The sequence below is a fragment of the Buceros rhinoceros genome, unplaced genomic scaffold, assembly GCF_000710305.1.
Source record: "Buceros rhinoceros silvestris isolate BGI_N320 unplaced genomic scaffold, ASM71030v1 scaffold2711, whole genome shotgun sequence".
Lineage (NCBI taxonomy): Eukaryota > Metazoa > Chordata > Aves > Bucerotiformes > Bucerotidae > Buceros > Buceros rhinoceros.
In genome coordinates, this window is record NW_010392342.1 from 52,316 (window position 1) to 74,563 (window position 22,248).

The 22,248-nt window shown below is 42.1% G+C and overlaps 1 protein-coding gene across 1 annotated transcript in view; it reads left to right on the forward strand.

The window, feature by feature from the left end:
• The window catches only part of LOC104500721 (protocadherin-15), a 111,605-nt gene that overhangs the window by 50,678 nt on the left and 38,679 nt on the right, over positions 1-22,248 (forward strand). The window contains exons 8-10 of the mRNA XM_010144416.1: positions 832-944; positions 16,145-16,254; positions 17,096-17,236. Of these exons, the coding sequence (XP_010142718.1) occupies positions 832-944; positions 16,145-16,254; positions 17,096-17,236 (364 nt within the window). The remainder of the gene's footprint in view (positions 1-831; positions 945-16,144; positions 16,255-17,095; positions 17,237-22,248) is intronic.

A 22,248-nucleotide genomic window follows, 5' to 3' on the forward strand; every position in this document is an offset into this window, starting at 1 on the left:
TAAACCGCTCCATCTAGAGACCTCCTGAAATAAGTATAAATTTAGAGGAACTGGGAAATGGAAAACTGTACAGTGCTCCATCTTCAGTGGGCTGGTCTCATCCTTTCGGCAGCAGATACCTTACCTTCCTATCAAAGCTGAAGAAAGCTGAACCTGGTTGTCCCAGCAGACAAGCACAGATTACATTAAAAAAATAGGTACGAGTAAAGGTCACCTAAGCAAAAGATTTATAGTAGGCTGCCTTTGGAGAAGGTCTTTTGGTCTTGTCCACACTGTAGCACACTGAAGATCTCTCCAAGAGCATTTTTTGGAGAGGGTTTAATGTTCGTTTTTTGTTTTGGTGTCAGACCTCAGTTTTAAATATCATTGTCAGCAACACTGAATTCTTACTTAGCACTTTTTCTGTTTTATTGGGAGTTATAGGTGGTTTTTCATTTAAAAATATTCTACTGCATAGGCGTAGAATTGAAATAAATACTGTTAAAGAAGCAGAAATTGATTCTGGAGTTCTAAGTAAAGAGTCTGTGATTAGATGTGAAGAGAACCCCTTGAAAAATGTACTTGAAGCTGTCAGTGTGTTTCAGAGAGGTGTTTACAGAAATCTATTGCATTGGAATTCCTGTGTTTCTGTAAATTTTCTAGTAGATGGTTCAACTTGCAAATGGCTGTCATCTGTTTCCTCTGTTTTGTTCTTATACAGTGTATGATTTGCAGTGAGAGAAAATCTCATCCAACTTGATAGACACTGAAAATACAAGAGGTATTGTTGAAAGCCAACATAAAAAATGTACTTGCCTATACTAAGAGAGTGATTTTCTGTATTGTTTACAGCTAGTGGTCATCGCGTATGACGATGGGGATCCTGTGAAGTTCAATACCACTACTGTAGAAATTGCTGTACTGCAGCCATCGGTAATTCCACGGTTTACCCAGGATGAATACAGGTAAAGCGTTTATTCATTCACGTTACAACTGCTGTTTTTTAAGCTGAAATAAGTTCCTCTTTGAATGCTAGTCTGAGATTCATGGGCTACAAAACCAGTCTATTGTCAGCGTGGAAGTGCTTCCCCTGAATATACCTCAACTGTTGTACTTTCTGATGTTCACTGTGGCTCATGGAAGGAAATAAAACACAAAAATAAGGTTTGAACCAAAGCACCAAAACCCCTGTGTACTTAGAGCTGATAAAGTATTTACTGATGTCAGCCCGTCTTGATGGTGCTCTGAGGAGAGAGCAGTCAGCACGCAAGTCCACCAGAAGCACAGCTGTGTGAAATGGCACGCAGGACTTTTTTGCAGTGCTCCCGTTTACAAAGTGAGGGTGGCAAAATACTTCAGAGTTACTTCTCTGTTTGGCAGTCAGCCGTTCCCTAATTATATCAGATAGTGGTGCAGCTTTACCATCTTAACACACTGTCTACATCTGAAAAGATCTGGGCTGTGAGTGAGTGACAGTGACAGTGAGGAGAGCTTTGTTTGAAATTATCTTTTCAGAAGCTGCTGAAAATGTCAGTCGTGTGGATAAATGGGAAACAAAAATGTGCACTGAAATCATAGCTGAGATCGCCACGGCTCTGCGTTGCGTTTCCTCCGCTCTGAGTGTGTTTTGTTCCCGTGCACTGTTCGTGAGGGACGTGAGAGAATTCAGGCTTGAATTCTGACATTAGAAGTGCAGATGATAGTTATTATTGCTACAGAGTCATGACTTGATCAAGTTTGTCCCTAATGATTTAATAAAATCAACACCATTTTCTTAAGCAAAAAGAACATCCCCTGGTGTGTAGGCTGATGAGTTTGTTAAATTTTGTGACAAAGAATGTTCGTAAAAGGTGTAGGACACCTGTATAGGAACCAGATCGTGTAATCATAGAATTGTTTTGGCTGGAAGAGACCCAAGATCATCAAGTCCAACTGTCGACTGAGCATTGCCAAGTCACCACCAAATCATACCCTTCAAGATACGTTTTTCTAGTACAAATACGAGTTCCACTAAACGTGTTTGGGGTTTTTTCTGTAACGTAAACAGCCACTTTTACAATATGAACACATGCAAATGGGCAATTTGGGTCCAGAATCGTGGCTACATATTTACGGATTGAGAGTATCTGTAGTAAAATCAATTGATGTGGATTCACATTGTGGTATCTGAGAGCAAATTAGACTCATTTCTGCTACTGCCTGCTCACTGAGTATTTGATTAACCTGTTAGAACTGGCTTTAAAACATTATGGGTCGTAATGGCCTTTTCTTAATAGCTTCTTCAGTTCACCTTATGTGTGTGGACATCTTTTAAATACCTCCGGGGATGGTGACTCCACCACTTCCCTGGGCAGTTCTTCATAGCCATTTCAGTGAAGATTTTTTTCCTAATATCCAACCTAAACCTCCCCTGGCGCAACTTTAGGCCTCTCCCCATCCTTGTCTTCTAGCTAGGGGGCTGAGCACTCGGAGAACAACTGTTCTAACTACTAAAGACTGAGGCAAAGGTGGGATTCCTACCTCAGCCTTTCCCTCATCCTTGGCCACTATGTTTCCTCCTGCATCCGGTAAAGGATGGAGTTTTTCTTGGTCCTCCTTTTGTTCTCAATGTATTTATAAAACCATTTTGTTATTGTCTTTTACAGTAGTAGTTGGATTAAGTTCTAGTTGGGCTTTGGCCCTTCTAGTTTTCTCCCTAGATAGCCTCAGGAAGTGCTTGTGGTCTTCCTGAGGGAACTGCCCCTTCTTCCATTGGCCATAGACTCTCCTTTTCTTCCTGAGTTCCAGCCAAAGCTCTTCATTCAGCCACGCCAGTCCACGGGCAGTAGATCAACGCACACAGCCTCCCAATACCAAGAAGTTGCAGCCTTGCTGCAGAATGTGCTCTGGATTCAAATGTAGCAAATAACCAGCATCAGAGTATATGTTTTCAAAACTAAGTACTGCAGGAGATCAGAAGTCAGGAATTGGATGGAACGTTACAGGTTTCGGTAGATCCTAATGAGAGGACTTGCCGGGCTCTTCTAAGAGGTTTACACAAAAATTCGTGATGTGCATTCTGGTTTTCCTCATGATTATTGTATTAGCATTTAGAAGGAATACCTCAAAGAGAATCAGAAATGGCAAAATACTAATTTTGTATTTAATGTTGAAACAGAAATATGACATTTCAGAGAATAGTGCAAAATTACAAACTGTACATTTAGTGATGGTACAAATTATTATCTTTTGCTGAAGGAATTTTCTGGAGGGAGATAATTTCTGCTGCATCTCATGTTTTCTTATACATCTTCAAATGTATGAAGTGTAGTTTTGCTAACGTAGCCAAAAGTAGAGCTTTACATAAAAATGTTTCCTTGTTGTTTCTGCAGTTTCAGGTATCACGTGAATGCATGCAGTTTCTGAATAATATTTTAAGCTTTACTGTAATGGACTTAACTTTCTGTTTCACCGTCTCCAAGAAAAAATTGAACAGGTCCTGTTTGCATGTGAGGAAAAAAGAAGTGTACCTATGTTTAACAGAAAGACATGAAACTAGGATAATTCTGAGACCTTTCCAAGATATTCCACATTTTGTGTAAATTACAAAAGCTAATGTACCCGGCCTCGGTAACCAACCAGGGGGCTGGAGCCACAAAAGAGACTCTTCACTGCTAGGGGCATACTTAGTCATGCACTTTGTTTCCTTTTTCTTTTATAACTTCGTTCCAAATGACCCTCACCCTTCAGGAGCGTGTCCTTGAAGCTTAACCCGATGACAAATGTGATCCCAAGCAGTGTATTTGTGGAAAGGCTGCAGTGCAGACACAGTGCTAGACCACTTGGGCCGAGTCCAGCTGCAGGAGTGCTCAGAGGTGCGGTGTGGTCCCCCTCTGCAGTGTACAAGAGGTATCTTGCTGTTCCCACGTCAATCAACACAGCGTCTTTGTTTGCAGGGTTGTGAGAGGGGACTTTCAGGTTCAGGAGTACAGGCAGTTCTTACTGTCTTCTGAAGAATGAATTGAACTCACGCTTCCTGAGGCCACCTTGAGCTCCAGTTTTTTCCCAGGAGATGGGAGCTTTATTTCACTACAATGAAGAAAGCTTACCGTAAAAGTGGCGTTAGTATCCCCCAGTGCTCTTAGGTGGCAACTGAATAACCCATGCTATCTTCTCCTCCTTCCAAACTCACCAGGATTAGTTGCATAGCCTCGTTTCTCTTCCCAAAGAAATAGCACTACTCCATTCTTGGTAAATTCTTTGATGCGCACCATTGTGAAAAAAAAAAACCAAACCAAACCAACTCTTAAAATCTTTGGGAGCAGCAAAGCCAGTTACTCATTTTCTTCAGCATCAAAAATTAAATGAAAACAACCCCAGAACTTTCTGATCCAGCTCTGAGACTCTCTCAAACATTTGGAGCAGGACTAGTCTTGATTCCTAAGGTTTTCAGGGATTGTCACACTCTGCAAAATGCTCTTGGTGTTCAGTTTCTTGACAGTGATACAAGCTGAAACTGGCAGGCTTCATATAACCTTGTTTTTCAGTTGACATAGTATATATTTAGGGTAAATGTCAGCACAGAGTAATGGCACTGCCTACAAAATGATAAACCGTCAGATGTGGATACTAGAATTTCTGAAGGATTAGGGATTAATAGCTTGAGAGTGGATTAGTATTGATCTTTTCTTGCATAATAAGCATAATCTGGATGATTCCAGCATTGTTTTCTGTCTGATTTACAAACTTAATTTCTGTGTATGTAGAAAAAAGCCACAGTTGAACAGTTTTACAGAATAAAGCTGCCCGCGCAGTTGCAGCATGTGTTACGAATCGGAAAGAAATACAAGAAAAAGGAGGGAGGGGACGATGGCGTGATCAAAAAGGCAGAGCCGCGTTAGGCGGATAGGGCGATAAAAGTGTAGCTCTGCCCTGAGCCGTTGTTCTGGCAGCTCCCTGCTCTGTCAGAAGTACACCAGCACGTTAGGGTCTCTGCTTGGTGCCCTGTTCATATGGTGACTGCTTATTATCCATGTCTTAAAGTGACTGTCACAGGAGGCGGCAGTCCAGGAGACTAGAGTCAGAGATTTGCATTTCGTTCGCTGCCTCTCCTTCTGCATTGTTCCATAATACGGGACAAATTACTTAGTCTCTTTTGCCTCCCACTTTCTTTGTTTGGATTGTAAATTACACTGGAGCCTTCTAAACGCAGCAGCACTGTACATACAGAACAGCAAAGGGAAGCTAAGAGCTCTACAAACTGTTGAATAACAATGTGGAGCAATTTCTTTATGTCAGGTGAGTGATGGAGTATGACTGAGATAGATGACCGCTAAAGTACACCAGGAAGAGATCTGCTGCAACCATTCGATTTTTCTGGTGGCAACGAGTAAGTCAAGGCCAAGCATCCCAGCAGCCTGGATGCAGCATGCCTCAGGACATGCCTTCTCCACGTGCTCACACCCTGTTAAAAGCAGGGACCATCAGCCAGCAGATCTCTGTGACCTGGTCCAGCAGCTTGTGAAGATGCCACTTCAGGGGATTGCAGGCCATTAGTGGAGTTAATAAGGGCCGAAGGATCCACATCTACCACTCCTCGCACATGACCATCTTAAGAGGACACCAATACACTGCAACCCCCACAGATCTCTCTAGCGCATCCTTAGATGTAGCCTGCCTGCCTGTCCCGCACTTCAGCTGGTTCTGCAGGCTATCCTGGTGCTTCTAGCCTGGATCTTCATTCTGAAGCCATGGAGTTTAACTGCATCAACAACGTGGATTCTTCTCTGCTTGGATCCTTGGTTGTCCTTGTCGCGGATATTAAGTATGACTTTGAGAGAGCTGACAGCAGCAGTGCCTGCTAAGTAAAGTGTTTTCCAAATGAAGCATTGTTTGCTTGTTGCATAAAAATGCAGTGTGAGGCAGCAAAAATCCAAAAGAATCAAAGGCCTGTAACATGCAGACATTTAATTGTGGATGGCTGGTCTTCCTGTGAGCCCTCTTGACCTTTTGCTGCGAGGGAAGGACACTGCTGCTGCTCTTCTTGCTGGACCTCCCTGAGGGGTGGTTGGCAGTCACTTAGATTTTGCTGGTTCTGCAAAGCACTGACAGCAGAGAGAGGCACAGGGGCGGAACTCGATGGGCACGTGGGGCAGTGGTCAGCAGCGTACAGACACGGTCCGAGCTGCCGCTTCCATGGCATCTCTCCAGCTGGAGTGACATTCTGGAGAGCAAGGGCCTGGGGGTGCTGGACACAGCAAGGCAATGGAGAAAGCGGAAAGCGGTGCTGGCACACAGCGCGGGAGACTTTCTACATCTGTTTGCCTGGTTTAGTAAGATTTTTAATGCTGACTTTGATCCTGTTCTGCTTAGTGCTGGTGAAACAGCCACGTCTCTGGCAATAAATCACTTGCTTGGGAAAATCAAATCAGCTGTTTTGAGAGCTCCTTTCCCAAGCTATTATTTCTCTTGTCCTGATGGTTCCACCCAGATCCCCTCTTGATTGAACTGCAGAGCCGGTAATTCATCCAGAAGTTTCCATTTCTTCCAAACAAGTCATGGCAGCACTTTCATTTCTTAATTAACAGATCATAATGAGTAGTGCTATGGAACAGTGAAGACCAGATGTGAAGTGAACCTCGGATGAATATAAAGAGGTTGTGGTTTTTTTTTTTTCAGCAAGCCTGTCCTCTTTGTAAGTACGTTCTCATTTTTTAAAAAGTACAAGTTCAAAGGGACTTGGGATCTTTTTCTTGTTCTGTTAATTAATAAATATCACATCCTCTGCAACCAGAAGGTCATTGTTAATAGCAATGTACTGCTGTAGCAGGAAATGAAATGGTAACTGAAAGCAGCATCATTGGTTCCTGATTATTGCCTGTGGGCACATTAAACAGGTGTTCAGCCTCTTCATAGCAGAAAAAGGAAAATATTGGAAACTTTTAGCTTCTGTTCGTATTGCGTTATAGGTCCCCAACCTGTTGGAAAAGATGTGCCCGGTTCTATGGTAATCTAGTTCGGTTCCGATTCATGAGGAAGTATGTGAAGTTTCGAATCTGAGGCTATTACCTGATGTAAATGTGTGTGGTATTTTATTTCACTACTAGCAGCAACACTCTACTATGAGAATGTGCTCTGCTGAAAAAGTGAAATTTCGTGACATGTGGACCTCTTCCTCGCTCAGTAGAAGATACAACGTAATGTTTTCCACTTAATTAAATCAACACTGTAGGCGGTTATCATGGGAGCAAAGAGCTGTGTATCACAGCATCACACAAAACAAAATTGCGGAGGCCTATCAGCAGTCTCTTGGAGGCGTCGTTCCGAGAGGCTTTCCCCGTTTCTCTGGTTTACTGCTGTTCAGTAAGACAGTTATTGCCAATAGGAAATGAGGAATCCTGCACAGTGGACTTGAGGGTGTGGGTTTGAAACCTCATGTCTGAAATTTCTCTAATGTGGTGCCTCCTTCAAAAAGGTGCCATTTAGCACAGAACAGCTTCCACAATGCTGTGAATGTCTGAGGCTTTCTGGGAGCAGCTGTGCTTTTCCTATCGTGACTATCCTACCAATGCAGTCATCCTTCTTTACAGCGCATGGGACAAAAATGCAAGTGTTTAGAGAAATGAGCTGTTCCAGGGAGAGGAACACGTTGATCTATAAATGCCTTAAAAAATCAGGAGTAATAAGCTCTGTTCAGAAATGGGCACAGCAGCTGAGAATGTCCTTTGCTCAAATCAAAAGCAGAATGGGGCTAAAAACCCCAAACCACATACACCAGGGATTTGTAGGGAACGGGAACATTTTGGAGTTGTAAGCAACAGTGAAATTTCCAAAGCTATTTTCTTACTGATTCACTTACTTTTCTTTGACGTGTTGCTTTGAGAAGTAATCTGAGAAGTCATAACTTGTTTCCTATAAAATGGCATTATTCAGGGAATCAAGATGCTTCCTAAGTGAAACCGTGTACCCAAGTGGAGGATATAAACTTCTGCCTTCGATGCAGTTGGTTTTTATCAGGCTGCTCTTGAGCTGCATATCTCTAAGCCCGTGTTTACTTAAGTTTTCTTTTTTTTTTTTCTGTTTTTGCTCACTGCCATTTTAAGGAGTGCTCGGGGCAGGGGCGGGGGGGCGCATTTCCCTTTCTTGTAACAGGGGTGCACAGACTTTTAGTTTTGTCCCTCAAAAATATTTCGTTTAATGATGGTAGATCTAAAGCATTCACTTGCGTAATCCTTTTCTCAGGATGTCCAAGCCTTATCACTGCTTCTTCCACCTTTCCCATAATGGAATTTACATTTGCATTTTGAAACTGAAAGACAGGAAAAAACCTAAACTACCACTGGTAACATTTTTGATGCAGCATTTCTGAGGCTGGGGAAGTGGGGGCATAGTCCATGTTTTCCTCAAACTGAGGCTAGAGGGGTGATGCGTCGTTTCCAACATGCATTTTTAATTTGCCTCAGTGGAAGCCAGCCTTCAGGAAAAATGTGTGATTTTTGCCTTTGGAAACGATGTTTTATGGTGGTGGTCTCCTGGTGCTTATTTGGTTTGTAATAAAAAATAAGAAAGCACACTCAAGCATGTGATTGTGAAATTAAAGTTAGGAAATCAAATTGTTTCTACAGCAGATGCTGAAGCATAGTTTGCATTGAAAAATTAGTGAGCAAGTTAGCAGATGATCACAGGGTAGTAGATGGATCACCTGGATTTTTTTCCCTGGTTTTAGTAGTGCTACATCGTATGTTATTAAAATCTTCTACTTCTTTTACCAAACAAAAAGGAAACCCTTGTGTTTTTTTTTCTATGACACTTCGTGGTGAAGTGAATCTAGCTGTACCTCTTTACGGCAGAAGAGGGAAGCACAGGATCTGGGTCGTGCGGGGAGGCTGCCTTGCCTGGTGAGGATGAGGGTCAGACCGCTTAACACCGTGTTCAGTTCAGTGAAACGTAGAACTAAGATAGATACTCTGGGAATGGGGATATGCAGCAGAAATACTACACAACTGTAGTATCAAATGAACCCTGTCGGCTTTTGGCAGCGTATTGTGAGAGTACAAAGCCACAGGGTTGTGTTTGGTCAATAGGATCAGTTCCAAGGATACCTGTCTGTCTGACCAATTCAAGTATTGTGGGATTTCTTCAAGAAAATGGACATATTTTGGGCAATCCAGAATCTTATTTTGAGTTAGCAAAACTATAATTCTAAAGTTCGCTTAAAGTCTGCTTTTAAAAGTCTGCTTTAGTGGCTAACAGAACCTCAGCTCTCAGGTAGCCAAAGTGCAGTTTTACAAAGCTCTTTGTTTGAAATTACTTATCACAGCTCTGCAGCTCAGCTATCAAAACTTTAATTAGCTAGGATCCTTGTTTAAAAAACTGCTGAGAAGTGAGAACTGGGCCAAGGTCGAATGTCTTATTAACTTCTTGCAGGTGTGTTGAACAAGTTTTCTAAGTGAGGTAATTAAAGGGGGGGCTTTTCGTTAACCTAATACATAATTAATGACAAGTAACGAATCGTGCTGCCTAAAAATGATGTAACCGATTACTAACGAATTAACTTTTTTAACCAGTGACGAATCATAATGTTTAGATATGATGTAACGGTGTTTACTAATGAATTAGCTAAGGTATAAAAATAGAGCTATCTGGGCATAAAGGGACACCAGTTGATACCAAATTGGTACGTGTGGCTGTATTGTGGCTAAGCCCCCTTTAACAAAGTATGTCTCCTGTATTGTGCTTGATGGGAATTTTTTTCCCCCTTGCTGACAGAAATATTCATATCTTCATGTCCTTACCTTTAATTTAGGAAGATTGGTGGTATAACACAAACACATTATGCCTGATGACAGAGAGTTCACAGGAACAAAATGACATTTGCTTTAAAAGATAATAGGTTATGACAGGGGTTCACTGTAACAATGTCCAGACTCCCTTGTCATCTTTTACAGATAAATACCATGAAAAGGTCAGAATGTCTTGAACCAATTTGAGAATCAAGACAGAAAGTGAGGATATTAAGTACAGTAAGGAATACATGATCATTTTCAGGACACTTTGAAGACACTGCTTGAAAAACGCATATAATTAAAGAGAGAATATTCTTTTCCATTATCAAGGGTTAGGGCTAGGCCAGCCACTAGTTGAATGACCGATGCTCTCTATTAACCCCTCTCCCTTCCCAAAATGGAAAAGGGAGAGACTAAGTCTCTCTAAGAGAGACTTAGGGGTTGGAAAAGAAAACTAAAACTGCTTTAGTGAGAATAATAACAATAAAATGAAATGCATATGAATATATACAAAACTGATATGGAACCCAAACGCCCTGATGGCAATTCTGTCACTGTCACCAGTGATGCTGTGGGACAGGCACTGGGGAGGTCCCAGACTGGGCGCAGTTGCGGACAGGAACTGAATTCAGGAGCTGGATTCTGAAACTGGATTCAGGAATGCACGGATTGGGATCGAAGACAGAATGGATGCCGGACGTTGGAGGAGAGCGCTTGACCCTTGTGAACCCTCAGCGGTAGATGGACTGTGACGTCTATGGGATGGAAGACCTTGCTGGTCAGTGCAGGGTCACCTGTCCTGTCCGCTCCTCCCCGCAGGTGCAGCCTCTCACTTGCTGCACCCCCAGCATGGGACACAGTATTTAGCATGACCTTGGTCTGCACAGGAGCAAGTACAAGCCAGAGCCTTTCTGCATCCCAAACCCTGGCAGTGACTGTGAACATCCAGTGTTATCACTGCCAGGAGCAGACGCTGTCTGCAGAAATATGCTGTGAACTTCAGAAAGTGCAGTTACCTAGAAGAGACTGAGCTGAAAAGTGAAATCACTGAGCAGGATGGAGCCTTTCTGCATCCCAAACGCTGGCAGTGACTGTGAACATCCAGTGTTATCACTGCCAGGAGCAGACGCTGTCTGCAGAAATATGCTGAGAACTTCAGAAAGCGCAGTTACCTAGAAGAGACTGAGCTGAAAAGTGAAATCACTGAGCAGGATGAGTTCTGTTCTAATTCAAACCAGGACATCCCGAAGAAAAGAATCACCGTCTCTGACAAACTGTTCAGCTTGTTACAGTTGCACTCACTGGAAAAAGAAAATCTGAGAAACTGATCAATTACTGCCCTAAAATGTGGCTTGGGTCCTTCTGGTTTTTGAGCAAGGACAGTAAGCCAAGGTAGTCTAAATGTGCTGGTGAAAGGATTGAAATAGCTGCCATCATGATGTTTACTTCTTGCTTTCTTGTTTCTTTACTTCTTGTTTTGCTGCACCAGTTAGAAACTTAGACATTTTTGTCACAATTTTAAAAACTCAGCTGCATAACCAGACCAATTCAAGTAAGCGTTTGTGGAGCTTTTACTCGCTGTTTTAGTTCCCATATAACCTCACTGTTAGCTCGCCTAATTTTAGGCAGTCTAGTGCTCTGTCTATACCTTTCTCCAGAAAAATACATAAATCCGGTTCTTTTTGATGGCTTACATAGCTTTTCTTCATTGCAAAGCATCAAACAGACAAAAAGCCAAATGAAATCATTTCCCATGGGGAGTGGCATTGGAGGAGTCTGTGCAGGAATGGGTGTGCTGCTCAGAAACGTGCTTCAGATAGAGGAGGGTGGAACAGTTTCAGATAAAATGCCCTGGAGGGCTGAAAGTAGCTAGGGCCGAAACACGTGGAGACAGTTCTACCAGGAGATGTCCAAATGACGTTTTAATCAAGTTGAGCTAAGAATCTTAGCAATGTAGTTAAACAAAAATAAAAAGTATTTCAGTTCTGAGGTATGCTTGTGGACTTCCATGTTCTAAAGTATAATCCACAAAACAGTCATCATCTGAAGTGTCTAATACACATACACAGTACACTATTAAACTTCAGTACTAAACCAATTTTCCAATTTATTATTGAGTTTACTGGGTTTAAATTTAATTTTTTATTCAATCTCATGTTCATGCATTTGGTGATAGAAAAGTTTCATGGTGAATTTAAAGTATATTGGATATCAGGCAAATTGCAGAACTTATTAGAGTCTGACGTGCTCAGCAAAGGGAAGAAAGAAGCAGAAAAGAAGAGAGGAAAAGTTAAAATTTTGTTTTGGACGTTAAAAAGCTTTGCCCTGCAATGCACTGGATATGTGTTCAGTCTCCATTTCTCCCTCCAATCAAGATACAGATAATTGAGATGTAGCTACTTAACTTATATTATTCTTTTGCAATTTGTATCCTTTTTCAGTGTTTTCCTTTATAAACAATGATTTTATTTTAGTCTCATTGCTCTTCAGGTTTGGGGTTCCTTTTTTTTTCCTGAGAAGCAAACACATTTTGTGACGCGGTGTCATACTGAAGCAGTAAGCAATGCAACAGAGGCCTCAAAGAAATACAGAAAAAATCCGGAATTTGTTTGAAGGCAACTAAATCAGAAGAGTGGGACAGAACACATGTTATTTTGTCAGTTTTACATTGCTTTGTTCTTCCCAAATCTGAGGCCATCGGATACCAATCATATTTCAGCACGGCACGAAGCAATTTGGGCTGCTCTCTTTTCACACTTGCTGCCTTTGTGCTCTCTTTTCCCATCACAGCTTGTCAGGCAGGGGTTGGGCAGGGTGGGTGGCCTCACACCGAGTCCGGGGATCCTGTAGGGTTTCTGTTGCACCACAACAATGAGGGTATCCATCGTGGTGTCCATCTCATCCTGGACTCTGACAAGATAGGATTTACTGCTTCCATGAAAACGTTACGGTGAAGATCGATAGCACATGGCAGTGAAGGTTCTGGAAAAATAGCGTGTGGATGAATGAGGCTTTGCTACAGAAATATATTTATCTGTCATGGTCAAAACATGGTTGTGTGTCTGGTGTCAAAACATGAGAGTGTTCAGGAGGAAAGATTAAGACTATGGGTTGACTGAGTTGCAGCTGAAGCTGGTGAAGTGCGCATTAACTGCTGTTTGTCCCATTTCATCCTAAGATGTACGGGGTGCAAGTGGATCATACATTTGGCGACTGTATGTACGTATGTGGGTACCCACGTATGTAAGCATTTGGGGGGGGAGCTAGAAATCACATATTTGAGAAGGTGTTTTGTTCAGAAACTCAGAAAGTCACTGTTTAATTTAAAATATTTCAGCACTGGCCTGTAAGGCAATGGTGTGCCAATCCTGTGCAGGTGACAGTGACAGAAATGTGCCTGCCAGGGTAATGACTACAGTGGCAGTTGTGCTCTGAGGCTCAGTGAGGCGTTGCAAACGTTATCAGACAAAAATCCCTTCAGACGCTCTGCATACTAACGATGTGTTGAAGTCGCAGCGGCACCCTTCCCTTGGTTACGCTGTCGCGTTTGTAAGCGTTCTTGGGGTGGCTTGGACTGGATTGCACTCCCTTGCTTGTGCCACTTCTACTCGCAGAAATAACTGGCCTTTATTATACCGCAATGCAGAAAGTTTTGCTGTCCCTTAGAACAGCTTCAAGTAGTCTGTCTGCCGTTTATCAAAAAAACCCTCCAAAACCACAAAACCCCAAAACAACCCCGAAACCCACTGCAGTTCACATCGGAGTCATTTAGAAATTGGAAAATAATGAATTTACCCCCAAAGAAAACTTACTGGAGTTGTAGAACGGGGTGAGGTCTTTTGCCTGTTCGCTTTCCTACATTTCAGCAAAATGTTCTTGAGAGACGAGCTGCATGTGTTAATTCAGCCGAAGCGTCGCTCGTTGAAGCTGATCACCTTAGTTAAAGCAGGGAAGTGAAATCAATACCATTACTGTGGCGGTTTTCTGTCCGCTCCCTCTATGGCCTCTCATAGCAAACACAAAAGCCGCTTGCTAATTGATATTGATTTGTCAAGTCATTGAATTCAGCCCTGTCAGAGGGGAAGTTACAAGGCCGTTTCCATTAAAAGAATACACTGAACGTGTGCTTCAGGTGAAATGTGGGGTTTGGGCACACACAGCTGTGAGGAGCTTTTGTTCAAGTTATGTGCCTTCAAAAGAAAAAGAAAGCACAATATATAATGCATCGTAAAAAGGATGTTTACTTTCCTTGCTGACCTGCGTCTCCGATCTCATCAAAAGAGCTGCAGCTTGAAATGCTTAAAGATTTGACAGCCTCGTTTTCCTGTCTCTTAAGATTAACCTTTGCATTTGTAAAATGCACATTAATAAGCGTTTTATAGCACTAGTTTTTCAGCTTAATAAATCAGGTAGCAATGATGAATTTTATTTCTACTGCTGATAGCACACTTGAGGCAGGATGGGAGCCAGAGTGATCTGCTCTGTGCATGTGAGTTTGAGTAAAAGTTGAACTTACCATCATTTTTTTCCTGCAAAAAATTGGGAAGTCGGTGTTTCAGTACAGTCGCTATTGTAGGATCCAGAGCGGCTCAGCCTGGAACAGTGTTTTCTCCCTGTTACTTGTGCAGTGGGAGGCCTAGGGATTCTCAGAACTGACACCTCACCTCGCTAAGTGATACATACGGTGTTTTAATTCGAGACAGGATGGCCCCTCCACAGGAAGCAAAGCAAACCAAGCAACTAAAGCAATGGGAGAAGTCGCAAGGAGGAAGGAAGGAAGAGGGCACTCTTAGCACTGCGGGCCATGGGTATGGTTTGCCTTTGGCGTCTTTTTTATGGGTGCTGTAGTCTGGAGTGCCAGCGGTCAAGCCAGCAACACGGTGCCGTAGTTGGATTAAGCTGAGAGCAAGAACTCGGGAGAGGCAAGAGAAGTAAAGAAAAAAAAGGCAAGAGGTTGCTAACAGGCGTTGTCACCCAAACTAACCAAGTCTCTTTTTTCTTTTTGTTTTAAGAATAATCAATAATTTACCTGCTGAAACTTTTTAACTTAGTTACATATATTCGGTGTCATTATCTAAAACTTTTTATAGGATGTTCGAACCAATAATCATCCCAAAGAAAATGTTTGTAATAGGAGGATCAAGGGCAGATTGTTGTTGGTCTCTTGGTGCGTGATGGCAGAGGTTTAGGTTCAACAGTTGGATCTGCAACCTGGGATTTCAGTTTAATAAATAAAAATAAATTTCATAAATGAATTAAAATTAATTTAATTTAAATTTTAAATTCAATGAATAAATTTTTAAATATCTGCATAATGCTAGTTTCAATGAAGATACATCTGCAGACTGAGTGCAAAAATTTCATTTCAAATTTATTTGTACACCAGCATGAATAGTTTTAGACGTGAATTCAACCTTTACTTGCTGTGATGAAAATCTGAACACTTGACTTGAGGTTAGCTGAAGAGTGTCTCTTCTCATTGAAATTGTTTAGATTGCTGGTTTAAATAAATCAGCACAGACGCTTTGTTCATTCTTAAGTAGCTCGAGGTTTCTTGAGGAAAGGGCATCTCCAAACATGGCTCATCACATTTTCTGAGGAGATAGTGTTTGAACAATAGAAGAGAAAGAGCGGAGTAATTCTTCAGGAGGAGACTCATTATTTATACCCGATGAAAGAGTGCTGAATATGAGATACTCAGTTTTCAGTGTTTGTAGGATATGAAAAACATGAGATACTGGTGTGTTAGTAGCTGTAATCTTTTTTTTCTTTTCCTTTCTTTACACGAATTGGTGCTTAGTAAATCAGAAACAATGTACTGAATGCTTAAAAGATGTGTATGTATACTTAGGTCCCAACTGATTTCCTGAAAAGCATCTTGGCTTTTAGTACTGAATGAGTTGGCAGAAAATTTTTAGATCTTTCAGAAGAGTAGAAATTCCTGTGGAGGTGGCTTTGAAGTGCTTATTGTTTAAATGGTAGAAGTTTACCCATGAATTCATTTTCCTACATGCATTTCTGATAGTTTGCAGCGTTTTCTTAGTAGAGGTGAGTATTAGAAGAGAGTTATTACGTTTTAAATTTTACCTGCCATTCGTCAGTCTGTGGTGGATCTTGTGTTTCTGTTATTCCCTCCTCATTATTCCCTGCTTTTCCATTTCTCATATCAAAGAACCGTTATGTCTTTATATTGTCACATCTTGTCAGTTAGACTCCTTACTGGTTTTTGCATCTGAAGAGGCGGAGGTTAAACCTTTACCTTTTTAGTATGTCTTTCTGTTATAGGAGATCCTCTTGCTTTGGCAAGAATGGATGAAACTGCTAACCTGAGGAATAAGTTTTAGTTATCTGCTGTTCAGACAACTGCAAGGTAACATGAATACTTTTGTTCAATTCTGCAGACCCCCACCAGTGAGTGAAAGCGCACCAAAAGGAACGGTGGTCGCAGTTGTTACAGCGGCCGCCTTGAACCAGACGATTGTGTATTCAATTGTTTCAGGAAACGAAGAGGGTGAGTACTAGTATTTCACTCTTCGTGGTTATGCCAAGCCTAGTGGCTGCGTCAGAAGTCTTCAAGAAATACTGATGAGAAATAAAGCTGCTAAGGTGAAATCCTGCCTTGTCTACACAAGCAGGAGGAACTGCCGTTATCAAGCCTTTAGAGACCAGCTAAAGATGAGATTAGTGAGCAGAATTATGATAAAAATCAAAATGCAGTGAAATTCTCACTGATGTGAAAATTCACATTGGTTCCACGTGGGGTGAATCCATGGCATAATGAGATAAGAATATAAAGAGCTTTGATGGAGTTGTACTTCTTGCTCAGAAATCTCTTTTAAAGCATTATAGACTTTGTCGTGCTGTAGCCGCAAGCATTAGATTAGAGCCTGATATTTAAACAAAACATAATTCCTGCACCTAGATCCTTCTCCAGTGCTCTCTGTGAGATACTGATGTGTAGGTAGCTGTAATCTTTTTTTCTTTGAAATCTCAAATCTCAGTGTTTTGAAACCTTGAAATCTCTACACAAAACGTCACTAAACTGTTGGGAAGGATGTGGAAGAATTCCCCATCCCACCCTCCTTGTTGTGAGAACGGGCTGTTTGTCCTGTCTGCTGTGGCCAGCATGTCCTCAAGTTGGTTATTCCAGTACCAGGTCGGATTCAGCTGCCGTGCTCCTTTGAAGAGAGCTTCAGAGAGGAGTTACGTGGGCTTTTAAAGACCTGAGGGAGGGATGGGAATGACTTCCTGAAGACAATGTTAGAGAATAGTGCCATCACCAAATAGAAACACTTAGGCATTAAAAAATGTGTTTATGCATCTTAGTTATGTCTGGTTTTGCTGGATTTCAGATGTGTTCACTATCAATAACGGAACAGGCGTGATCTCAGTTAAAAAGTCTCTAGATTATGAAAGGGTGAAAAATTACGAGCTTCGAGTTCAAGCAGACTCCTTGCAAGTGGTACGATCCAATCTGCGTGTCCCTTCCAAAAGTAAGTTTAAAAATCCTTTTTTTAAAATCTCTTTATAACATACATATGTATTGTATTGTTATTTTTTGAGGTTATTGATAACTGCACTCTATCTTGTTTTGGTATCAGAAATACGATGGTGATGATGGTATATGAGCAGCAGAGAGTGTATTTGTGGATCTCTGTATTTGCCTTCTATTCTCAAGGGTTAGGGCTAGGTCAGCCCCTAGCTGAATGACGGATGCTCTCTATTAACCCCTCTCCCTTCCCAAAGAGGAAGAGAAAGGGAAATAAGGGAGAGAGACTTAGGGGTTGAAAAAGAAAACTAAAACTGCTTTAATGAAAATAATAAAATGAAATGCATACACATATATACAAAACTGCTACGGAAGCCAAACCCCCTGATGGTGATTCTGTCACTGTGGACAGAGTCCTCCTTGGCTGCCGGCCACTGAAGAAGAGAACTTGACCCTTGTGACCCCTCAGCTTTATACCGGATATGACGTACACAGGATGGAAGACCTGGCTGGTCAGTGCAGGGTCACCTGTCCTGTCCGCTGCTCCCCACAGGTGCAGCCTCTCACTTACTGCACCCCCAGTGTGGGACACAGGATTTAGCGTGACCTTGGTCTGCACAGGAGCAAGTACAAGCCAGAGCCTTTCTGCATCCCAAACGCTGGCAGTGACTGCGAACATCAAGTGTTATCACTGCCAGGAGCAGACGCTGTCTGCAGAAATATGCTGTGAACTTCAGACGGTGCAGTTACCTAGAAGAGACTGAGCTGAAAAGTGAAATCACTGGGCAGAATGAGTTACCAGGTATTCCATACATGGAGCTGATCTGTCTTGAGCTAAATCCTCACAAACCCTCTCAGTGTTACACGGGTGTAGGTCTCACTGATACAGACAAAAAGTCATATATAGACAGAGAGTTGGGGACGAATTGGAAGATTTCAGTGTAATTAGGGCTCTTTGCGGTGGAATGTTACAGTTACAGTTACCTTTTTGTAAACACATCGTACAGCCCAAATGCTGACTTCCTCCCTGCTGGGCTGGTAACATCACAGCAAACGTGGAGACAGTACCAAGAGCCACGGAAACAGATTCACAGCCATGGTGACAGGAAGAAAAAGACTCCCTCAGCACCTCTGAGGGTCTGCATGGAGTTTATTGCAATCCTGGCTACGGGCAAACCGGAGACAAGGACCTGCTGGGATAAAGAAGGTTCTTTGCAGCATCCCTAGACAGGAAGAAGTTTATTTACAAAGTCTTTTGCTTTGGCTCTGTCTCATGGTGAGGGTTTTGTTTTTCCCTGTAATGGTTTTCTTTTTCTAATAAAAGTAATTTGAAGTGTCCTGTGATGATTTTTATCATCTTCCCAATAAGGAAAAGGTGGGAGAAGTCTGGCATCAAACATCTGGCTCGCTTCTTGTCCTATCCCATCCTGTACAACTTTCTATTTAAGCCACAGTTGGGCCCTAGTTAAAAAAAAAAAACAAACCTTATACCAAAATGTTTTTTGGTACATGTTTGTACAGAGACTGTTTGTTGTCTCACGGGGTGGTGGTGGATGTTCTGTATTTTTTGTCTCTGTGAGTCTCAGTTTTCCCCTGCTCTAGCTAGGGGACATCGTGTGTGCAATTTCATGTCATTGTTCTGCAGTCACAGTTAATTCCAGTGTGAACTGTGGACCAGTTCTGTGGCAGTTCTGTTGCCAGTTCTCCATCTTTTTCTTCCTCTGTACTTCCACCAGTGCTAATCATAGAGCAGATCTTTAGCACTGGAAAAAACCAAGCTGATTCTGACCAAAACCGTTGCCATGAACTAACAGGTTGAGGGGAAGGCTTTATCCTCTTTCTTTTGTAAACATCTGTCCAAGAGGAGCTGCTGTGCTGCCTCCCTGCATTCACCTTCGAGTGGGCTGGGGAATCCCCAGGAGGCCAGGCTTCAGGTACCTGCTGTTTATTGATGTGCGTGTCTAATTCATTCAAAAAAGGACACCACATCGTTATTTTGAAATCATGAAATAAAAATGGAGTTCGGATTTTCTTCAGACTTCTCCTCTATGCAGATAACCAATATTTAGTCACCCTTCAATCCGGGGAGGTGGATGGGGGAGATAGATACCATAAACAAAATGCCAGCACCAGACTGTTGCTAAGTGTCGGTGAGATTTGGACTCTTACCAACGTGTGCACATAATAAAACTGTCTTGCAATTTTTGTAAGCTTCCAGTAATGTAATGGGCAATTTTTGTTCAAGTGCATCTTTTGAAGGCATTACTGGCAGTATGATGCTGTAGGGGTCGTTCTGCCTCAGACCTGGTTTTGATCTCTGTTCTCAAGGAGGTCTGCACAGCAAGCCAGGGGCAAAAAAATTTCCATCAGTCTTTCATCTGTCAGTAGTGTTAGACTGTCACCTTTCTACCTGCCCTGAGTAAGAGATAATTCATGGTGCCTGTCCAAGCCCTGGGAGCACTGGGCAAATTAGGACTCAGAGCAGCGTGATCCCTTTTTTTCCTTGCTGCAGGGAGAGGTGATCTGTGTCAGCTCTTTTGCTTTTGCTCTTTGGCTGGCCTGTAGGCAGGCAGAGAGCCCAAGTCCCAGCCTGCTACTGCCAAAGGTAACAAACTTGTTCCGTGACAGATGGAATCTCTTACACTGTCGATTGTGATCTAGAGAGTTAACAGTCTGAGGGTTACAAAGGAAGGGCCACCCTTAACTAACTGGGCGGATTCTGCTGTCCTCTTCTGTCATTAGTCTTCTAATTATTGTTCTGAGGGACACAACAGTAGCCATGAATATTAGGAAACCCATCTCTGGTTTATTTCAGTGCCAGTTTGGTGCATGTGCTTAAGAGCATTGTTCAAATATTGGAGATCAAAATTCAGATTTCTTTTATAGTAACTGAAACAGGGTGCAAGTCTGTTTCTTCTGTATAAAGATACTGCCGTAGAACCCGCGTGAAATTGGTACTTAAGGAAAATTTCCTTACAGGTTTTAAAGTCCTTAAAGGTTTTAGACTTAATGAACTTAAATATTTGGGGGCATGCCATAAAATTGAGTGATGGACTATAGCCCGGGACACTGTATAGTTAAAATACATTCATCAGGCTTTTCAGTACCACCCACATAACAGGCAGAAGCTTTTGGAAATTGAGCGTGTGTTATCATGGATCTTTCTTCTTTCATGAGAAAGAGTAGAACCTGTGTGTGGTGTCAGTGGTCAAAACTTTAATTCTGCTGACAGCAATACAAGGTTCTGTGTACTGTTACAGCCACCACTGGTGATGTATGTGGAGAGGGAGAGAAAGAGAGAGGTGGTGCCAGCTGACTGCATTTCTTTGTGCTTGGGAGCTCCAGTTAAGGTTATGTTCTGTAAAATGTGGCCAGGCCATATGCAGTGGGGAGATGAGGCTTCCATGCAGCGTACAGCTTGTTCTCTGACGTGGATGAACAGACAAGGGAGTCAGCAGGTTCCCGCAGAGGTCTTTGGGCAGACCTCTCTGATCAGGGAAGCAGTGGCCTCTATATCCCTCTTTCAACTCACAGTCTGCACTAGAGGACTTCTCCTGACTGGACAGGAGTTTTAAAAAGGTGACGGATGAATTCTTCTAGTCAGTGTTACTTGATAATGACCGGAGTTTGAATTTAGTCCACTTTAAAGGAAGACATGCATGTGTTTGGATATCCATGAGTATACAGTCTGTATTAGCTTCCGAATATGCACTGTGCTGGATGGATAGCTAAAGGATTTGGTAGATGTGTATTTCTAAAATACTTCATAAGTAGCTTGCTAACTGAATCACTTATGTCTTTGTGGTGGAGATCCCTTGACCTCTAGATTTGATTCCTACATTTGTATGATGTATGTCTTTCCATTTTCTCGGCACCTTTTTCTTTCTTGATGAGTTTTAATCATGTTAAATACTAATACCGAGTTTCAGGGCATAGAATTGATGAACTACAGTGGAAGGAGATGAGAGAAAAGTAATGCACCACTGTGGACTTTGGTGACATTGAAATGATGAACCACTTCGGAGATAGGTGACTTTGAATGCACTTCTCTAGAATTATGTGACATTGAATTAATCCGCTGCTGTGGCACTCAGTGGCAATGAAATGCTGCCGGTTCCAGTGCTAGATACCACTGAATGGTGAACTGTTCTGGAATTCGTTGGCAGTGAATTGATGATCTGCTCTGGAGCTGCAGTTATGAGCCCTTCCGGAGCTAGGTGACACAGCGCTGACAAACTGCTAAGCCGCAAAACAGTGGTGGATTTTACAAAACTCAGAACCTAGGTACCAAATTTTTTTTAACTGCATGGTATTATAGATGATAATTATATAGGAGTTGGACTTTCCATCTGTGCAGTGGAAAAGGGGATGATACTGTGTTGAGTGTAACTAAGCTTGTCATTCAGTGGTAGTGCCAACTGATAGCGTAGTAATAACTGAATAAATAAATGAGGAGAGAAAGTAAATTGAGGTGTCCTTTGGAGTATGAGAACATAAGATTGGTGACTTAAGCTGGGTTTTTAAAATAAGATGCTAAATCATGCAAAATCCCGCTCTTACTTTCAGCAAAAATTAACTCCTTAAGTGAGTTAGTTTAACTGACACTGATAATATGAAATGCGGTGCATTTTTACTTCGTCTGAATGGAAGAAGAGTTAGGTTTTCTGCTGCCAGTGAGTTTAACAGGTTGGAATTCTGGCTTGAGGAATCAGCACCTCGTGGTGCTGAGCCCGGAAAGGTCTTCTGTATTAATACACTTCTCCAGTTCAGTTAAGCTTAGCAGCTTGGGGTTGTTTTTCTGTCTGCTCTTGGCTTATTAGATTGTCTATAACAATATACTGTAGCCCAGTGGTCTTCTGTAGGTCAAAATGGGGTAGTGATTATTACCTTCCAAATAGAAGCCTTCAGTTCTCCCTCAATGGATACTCGATATCAGGGGAACACCACAGAACTCTGCATGGCAGGATGTGTTTTGCTCTGTAATCTGTCACAGAGGTGAGCAGCTCCTTCCTCCCA